Source organism: Babylonia areolata, chromosome 20 (assembly GCF_041734735.1).
Source record: "Babylonia areolata isolate BAREFJ2019XMU chromosome 20, ASM4173473v1, whole genome shotgun sequence".
NCBI classification, from domain to species: domain Eukaryota; kingdom Metazoa; phylum Mollusca; class Gastropoda; order Neogastropoda; family Buccinidae; genus Babylonia; species Babylonia areolata.
In genome coordinates, this window is record NC_134895.1 from 46,530,589 (window position 1) to 46,538,088 (window position 7,500).

Genomic DNA, 7,500 nt, shown 5'->3' on the forward strand with positions numbered 1-7,500 from the left:
ACCAGCGTATGTTTGTAGGCCAGCTTATAAGTAGGTGTTTACATGCGCACGAGCAAGTTTCGATCTTTCGACAGAACCACCATCAATCTTAACCCTTACCCTTCTGCATGAGAGATTGATAAAGGAAAGGAAAAAAAAAAAGAGGGGAGGGGTGTGGGTGTGGGTGGGTGGAGGGTGGGGGGCGGGGGGGTAGGATGGAAGTAAGAAAAAAATAGAAGAAAGTCCAGAGGACGGATGTTCAATCGAAATGATCCGTGCTGATCACACACACACACACACACACACACACACACACACACACACACACACAACCACTACATAAGTATATATGTATATAAATGTATGTATGTATGTATGTTTATATATATATATATATATATATATATATATATATATATATATATATATATATATATAATCCAGAAGAATATAGTTTTCCTGCAAAACCTCACAGCAACACAGCAGCAGCAAAAATTGTTCTTACGTGAAGAGTTCACGGACGTCCCTTGCTAGAGAGCCAAACTCTCTTGAAACAAGACGTGCCCATTTGAAATTGTGAGCTGTCAGCAGCTCGACTGTTGGTGACGGGCGCAATAGCCGAGTGGTTAAAGCGTTGGACTGTCAATCTGAGGGTCCCGGGTTCGAATCACGGTAACGGCGCCTGGTGGGTAAAGGGTGGAGATTTTTACGATCTCCCAAGTCAACATATGTGCAGACCTGCTAGTGCCTGAACCCCCTTCGTGTGTAATATGCAAGCAGAAGATCAAATACGCACGTTAAAGCTCCTGTAATCCATGTCAGCGTTCGGTGGGTTATGGAAACAAGAACATACCCAGCATGCACCCCCCCCGAAAACGGAGTATGGCTGCCTACATGGCGGGGTAAAAACGGTCATACACGTAAAAACCCACTCGTGTGCATACGAGTGAACGTGGGAGTTGCAGCCCACGAACGCAGAAGAAGAAGAAGAAGACTGTTGGTTATTAGCACGTTGATACTTACCTTGTTGCTGCATGACTGACATCCATCGTGTAAGGTTCTGACAGTTTAAGTCTCCATTGGAAACAGTGTGTTGTAATTCTGCAGTCTGTATGTCATTGCAGAGTAATTGAATCACATTCGTATGTAAATGCATCGATTATCAAGTATGTCTCTCCAGTATGTCCCTTCCTCTTTTACCACGTATGTATGTATTCGCATCCACCCCCCCCACCCCCCCACTCCCACACCCCCTTTTTTCCCACCCCTATATGCATGTTCTTTGTTGAAAAAAAAACCAACAACAAAAAACAGGCTGTTGAATGTGATTGTGATTGCTCACTATGTACTTGTACTGAATAAAACAAGTTATAAAAAAAAGAAGAAAAAAAGACATGCATCGTGTATTGACCAGTCACTGAAAACGCAGACAGCGACATAATAATGGACACATGCGATTCACACACACACACACACACACACACACACACCGCTCGCAAAAAACAAAAGTTTTGTTTTTCGTTTCAGGGATAAAAACATTTCATATTATCATACCAGCCATCATCATCATGTCACACTCACCATGATCGTCATTATGGACTGATTACCATTACAACATGGCCTGTAATTCCTGTTGTTGTTGTTTTTCTTCTCAGTTGCAGGATAGCCTTGGATTTCTACGTATCACATCCAACAACAAATCGGATTTTCCGACAAAGCCAGCCCAGCCATAGTGAGGAAATATCCTGACCTGGACGTCGACTAAGTCTCTCCCCCGCCCCCCTCCCCCCCCACACACACCACCTGCATAGCAAGACCATCACCACCACCACCACCTCCTGTTCAACACCTTTCACTCCTCCCCCCCCCTCCCCCCACCCGGCCAACACAGTTCATCGAACGTCCATCAAAATCATGACCTCCCTCAAACCACGCCCACAACAGTCACGCCCTCGCCACAAGCCTCGCCCCAGATCCAGGCCACGCCTCTTCCTGCCCTCGCCGCACCCACATCCGCATCCGCTTCCGCACGCGCATGCGCAACAGGCGCAGCACGCGCAGCAGCAGGTGCTACAGGCACAGGTGCAGGTGCAGTGGTCTCCTGAGGCGCTGACGATGGAGGAGCTGCTTCAGAGCCGTTCCCTGCCTTTGGTGGTGCGGTGTCGCACCCCGGGGATGAGGGCCCATGACGGGGGTCCCCTGGCCCTGCCCCTGCACCTGCCCATCCTCCTGGCCACCAGCCGCTCCGCCAGGCACCTGCTGGCCCGCATCGTGCGCTTCGACAACAGGACCCGGACCTTCAACGAGTCCGTGGACTCCGTGGTCATCCCTGAGGACTATGACGGTAAGGTGGAATGGGGAGGTAGGATTATGATGGTAAGGGGTGAGGGGAGGTAGGATTATGATGGTAAGGGGGGAGGATTATGATGGTAAGGGGGAGGTAGGGTAGGCTTATGGTGGAAAAGGGGGAGGGGGTAGGATTATGATGGCAAGGCGTGAGGGGAGGTAGGATTATGATGGTAAGGGGGAAGGGGGTAGGATTATGATGGTAAGGGGTGAGAGGAGGTAGGATTATGATGGTAAGGGGGAAGGGGAGGGAGGATTATGATGGTAAGGGGCAAGGGGGTAGGATTATGATGGTAAGGGGTGAGGGGAGGTAGGATTATGATGGTAATGGGGGAAGGGGAGGTAGGATTATGATGGTAAGGGGGAAGGGGGTAGGATTATGATGGTAAGGGGTGAGAGGAGGTAGGATTATGATGGTAAGGGGGAAGGGGAGGGAGGATTATGATGGTAAGGGGTGAGGGGAGGTAGGATTATGATGGTAAGGGGGAAAGGGAGGTAGGATTATGATGGTAATGGGGGAAGGGGAGGTAGGATTATGATGGTAAGGGGGAAGGGGTTAGGATTATGATGGTAAGGGGGAAGGGGGTAGGATTATGATGGTAAGGGGTGAGGGGGAGGTAGGATTATAATGGTAAGGGGGGGAGGGGGGTAGGATTATGATGGTAAGGGGGGAAGGGGGAGGATTATGATGGTAAAGGGAGGTAGGATTATGATGGTAAGGGGAGGTAGGATTATGATGGTAAGGGGAGGTAGGATTATGATGGTAAAGGGGGGAAGGAGAGGTAGGATTATGATGGTAAAAGGAAAGGGGGGTAGGATTGTGATGGTAAGGGGTGAGGGGTGAGGATTATGATGGTAAGGGGTGAGGGGTGATGATTATGATGGTAAGGGGTGAGGGGTGAGGATTATGATGGTAAGGGGTGAGGGGTGAGGATTATGATGGTAAGGAGGATTATGATGGTAAGGGGTGAAGGGGTAGGATTATGATGGTAAGGAGGATTATGATGGTAAGGGATGAGGGGTGGAGGATTATGATGGTAAGTGGTGATGGGAGGTAGGATTATGATGGTAAAGGGTGAGGGGAGGTAGGATTATGATGGTAAGGGGTGAGGGGAGGTAGGATTATGATGGTAAGGGGTGAGGGGAGGTAGGATTATGATGGTAAGGGGGAAGGGGAGGTAGGATTATGATGGTAAGGGGGAGGGGAGGTAGGATTATGATGGTAAGGGGGAGGGGAGGTAGGATTATAATGGTAAGGGGCAAGGGGGTAGGATTATGATGGTAAGGGGGGAGGCGAGGCAGGATTATGATGGTAAGGGGGGAGGCGAGGTAGGATTATGACGGTAAGGGGGAAGGGGGTAGGATTATGATGGTAAGGGGTGAGGGGGAGGTAGGATTATGATGGTAAGGGGGAAGGGGAGGTAGGATTATGATGGTAAGGGGGGAGGGGGTAGGATTATGATGGTAAGGGGTGGGGGGGGGTAGGATTATGATGGTAAGGGTTGAGGGGAGGTAGGATTATGATGGTAAGGAGTGAGGGGGGAGGATTATGATGGTAAGGGGTGGGGGGGGGTAGGATTATGATGGTAAGGGGTGAGGGGGGAGGATTATGATGGTAAGGGGTTGGGGGGGGTAGGATTATGATGGTAAGGGTTGAGGGGAGGTAGGATTATGATGGTAAGGAGTGAGGGGGAGGTAGGATTATGATGGTAAGGGGGGAGGGGAGGTAGGATTATAATGGTAAGGGGCAAGGGGGTAGGATTATGATGGTAAGGGGTGAGGGGGAGGTAGGATTATGATGGTAAGGGGGAAAGGGGGTAGGATTATAATGGTAAGGGGGAAAGGGGGTAGGATTATGATGGTAAGGGGTGAGGAGAGGTAGGATTATGATGGTAAGGGGGGAGGCGAGGTAGGATTATGATGGTAAGGGGGGAGGGGGGAGGATTATGATGGTAAGGGGGTAGAGGGTAAGGCATGTTGGTCATCCCTGAGGATTATGATGGTGAGGGGGGGAGTGGAGGTAGGATTATGATTGATGGTAAGGGAGGAGGATTATAATGGTAAGTGGGAGGGGTGTAGGATTTTGATGGTAAAGGGGGATGGGATAGCATTTTGATGGTAAGTGGGGGAGAGACTTCGTGGTCATCCCTGAGGATTATGATGGTGAGGGGGGATGGATGAGGGGTCATCCCTGAGGATGATGATGGTGACGGGGGATGGATGAGGGGTCATCCCTGAGGATGATAATGGTGAGGGGTGATGGATGGGGGGTCATCCCTGAGGATCATGATGGTGAGGGGGGATGGATGGGGGGTCATCCCTGAGGATGATGATGGTGAGGGGGGATGGATGGGGGGTCATCCCTGAGGATGATGATGGTGAGGGGGGATGGATGGAGGGTCATCCCTGAGGATTATGATGGTGAGGGGGGATGGATGGGGGGTCATCCCTGAGGATGATGATGGTGAGGGGGGATGGATGGGGGGTCATCCCTGAGGATGATGATGGTGAGGGGGATGGATGGGGGTCATCCCTGAGGATTATGATGGTGAGGGGGGATGGATGGGGGGTCATCCCTGAGGATGATGATGGTGAGGGGGGGATGGATGGGGGGTCATCCCTGAGGATGATGATGGTGACGGGGGATGGATGAGGGGTCATCCCTGAGGATTATGATGGTGAGGGGTGATGGATGAGGGGTCATCCCTGAGGATGATGATGGAGAGGGGGGATGGATGGGGGTCATCCCTGAGGATGATGATGGTGAGGGGGATGGATGGGGGTCATCCCTGAGGATTATGATGGTGAGGGGGGATGGATGGTGGGTCATCCCTGAGGATGATAATGGTGAGGTGTGCGTGTGGGAGTGGGTGGTGGGTTGGGTGGACTGGCTAAGGTTTTGAATAGGCATGAAATATTAATATACGAGTACCTCAAGTGCTTTCTGGTGGTCGTGAGTGTTGTGTATTTTCCTGACATGGATTATGGGATCCTTGACGTGTGTATTTGATCTTCTGCATGCGTATACTGCAATGTGTCGTGTATTGGTGGATATGGATATTGTTTTCCACTTCTGTGTCTTCATGTGCTCTTGTGTGCTATAATGCTCTATTGTATATGTACTGTTTCATGTGAGGCGCTTCGAGCCTTTCTATGGGGAGTTTATTCCATATAAGTACAATATATTATCATATTATCACTGTTATTACTAGTAATACTACACACGAAGGGGGCTCAGTCACTAGCAGGTCTGCACATCTGTTGACCAGGGAGATCGAAAAAAAAAAAAAAAATTCTCCACCCTTAATTAATCCACCAGACGCCGTGACCGAGATTCGAACCCGGGACCCCTCGGATTGAAAGTCCAAAGCTTTAACCACTCGGCTATTGCACCCGTATACTTGTGTGTTGTCCTGGGGAACAATATTATCTGTTGCGGAACGTGTCTTTGGAGTCGGTTTAGCGTGCCTCCTTTGTCGCTATCTGATAAAGAGTCTGAAGATAGTAACCCCCCCCCCCAATACAACTCCCCTTTCTATCCCCCCCCATCTCCCCCGTCTCTCTCCCTCTCCCTCTCTTTCTTTCTATCAAGCAATCCATTTTTAACCCGTCGTTTGCTTGCTGAAGGGTATGCTTGTCTGTTAAAGGCTGTCACTGATCTCACGAAAATAAAAGTGATATTATATCTATATTATTTTATCTATCTATATATTATATCGATATTATTATATATATTATAAGCGGCTACTCAAAAAAAAAAAATCAATCAGCCAGGACGAATCACATCCAGCTTTTGGGGTTTTCGAGATGCTCCCCTCTGGTCGACGGTACAGAAGTATAAGGACGAAAACCAATCGCTTCGCCAATAGCTTTTTCCCCAAAGCAGTCAATGCCCTGTCTCTCAAACAAATCCAGTATGATAAACAGAATTGTGCAATCAACAACCATCTACCTAAAGATCTAGTCATCAGCCCCATCCACATGTGATATGCAACTTCTGTTCAAACGTGTGTGTGTGTGTGTGTGTGTGCAGTGCGTGCATGTGTGAGTATGCACAAGTTTTTATATATCATGATATGCACTTGTATGTATCCTAATTACTACTTTTTTCGATTTATGTTCGTATCTTGTTATGTGATAACCCCTCCCCCCCCCCGCCCCCAATATTCCTTGTGACCCCGGTACACTTGGTAATAAAGACATATTCTATTCAGATTCTCTGTTCTCTATTCTATTACAGGTCAGGGTGTTATCAGTCTCTGTTCTTTCTGCGGTCATCATCGGGTACCTTTGCATTACTTTCAGTCGGAAAAAAATCAACTGCCACTTGAAAGAAGTGAACATTTTGAAGGTTTTAAAACTCTGGAAGTTTTTTTTTTTTTTTTTAAATTTTGAGTGGAAAGCTTGTAGCGGTGACATGTTTTTATTGTGTGTTTTTTGTTGTTGTTGTTGTTGTTGTTGTTTTATACCCTTGACTGGAATAGGTGCTAACGTGACGATAGCTTTGAGATGGCCTTAGCGGTCGGCGAGGCTCTAAGCACCATAATTTGATTTGATTTACCACAGAAAGTACGCGCGCGCGCGCACACACACACACACACACACACACACACACACACAGAGTAACCGCAATCTAAACACCTGTCAACACTGATTCTCATTTCGCGACAAATCCAAGGGAGGGTTCAGCAATCAAGGGGTTAAACCAGAAGCAGACTGACGTACGCTCAACAGATATGTTATCTCCGTTTGCAAAACTTACCGAACAGGTTCTACAGACAACCCCGCCCCCCTCCCCTCCCACCTCCGCACACCACTCTTTTTTTTTTTCACAACGGAATTGCAGCGGATCTCAGCTCTTCAAAAGGGCTGAGGTGTACACATGTTTCTGTGGGTGTAAACCTGATGAATGTGATGGATTGTTTTTTTTGTTTTTTTTCCTTTCTCTGCATGACTCTGTCTTTAATTTGTCATTGTCTTTTTATGTAGATGTCTGTCTGTGTGTCTGTGTGTCTGTGCAACTCCTCCCACTGTCTGTCTGTGTCTGTGTCTGTCTGTGTGTCCACCTCCTGTCTCTGTCCGTCTGTGTGTCTATCTGTGTGCCCACCACCTCCCTCTGTCTATCTCTGTATCTATTTGTCTCTGTCTGTGTCCGTGTCTGTCTGTCTGTCTGTC

General features: G+C 48.4%; 1 protein-coding gene across 1 annotated transcript in view; it reads left to right on the forward strand.

Moving 5' to 3' along the window:
- LOC143295056 (uncharacterized) overlaps positions 1-7,500 on the forward strand; it is a 32,355-nt gene that overhangs the window by 14,943 nt on the left and 9,912 nt on the right. The window contains exon 2 of the mRNA XM_076606618.1: positions 1,635-2,323. Coding sequence (XP_076462733.1) covers positions 1,894-2,323 — 430 coding nt within the window. The 5' untranslated portion in view covers positions 1,635-1,893. The remainder of the gene's footprint in view (positions 1-1,634; positions 2,324-7,500) is intronic.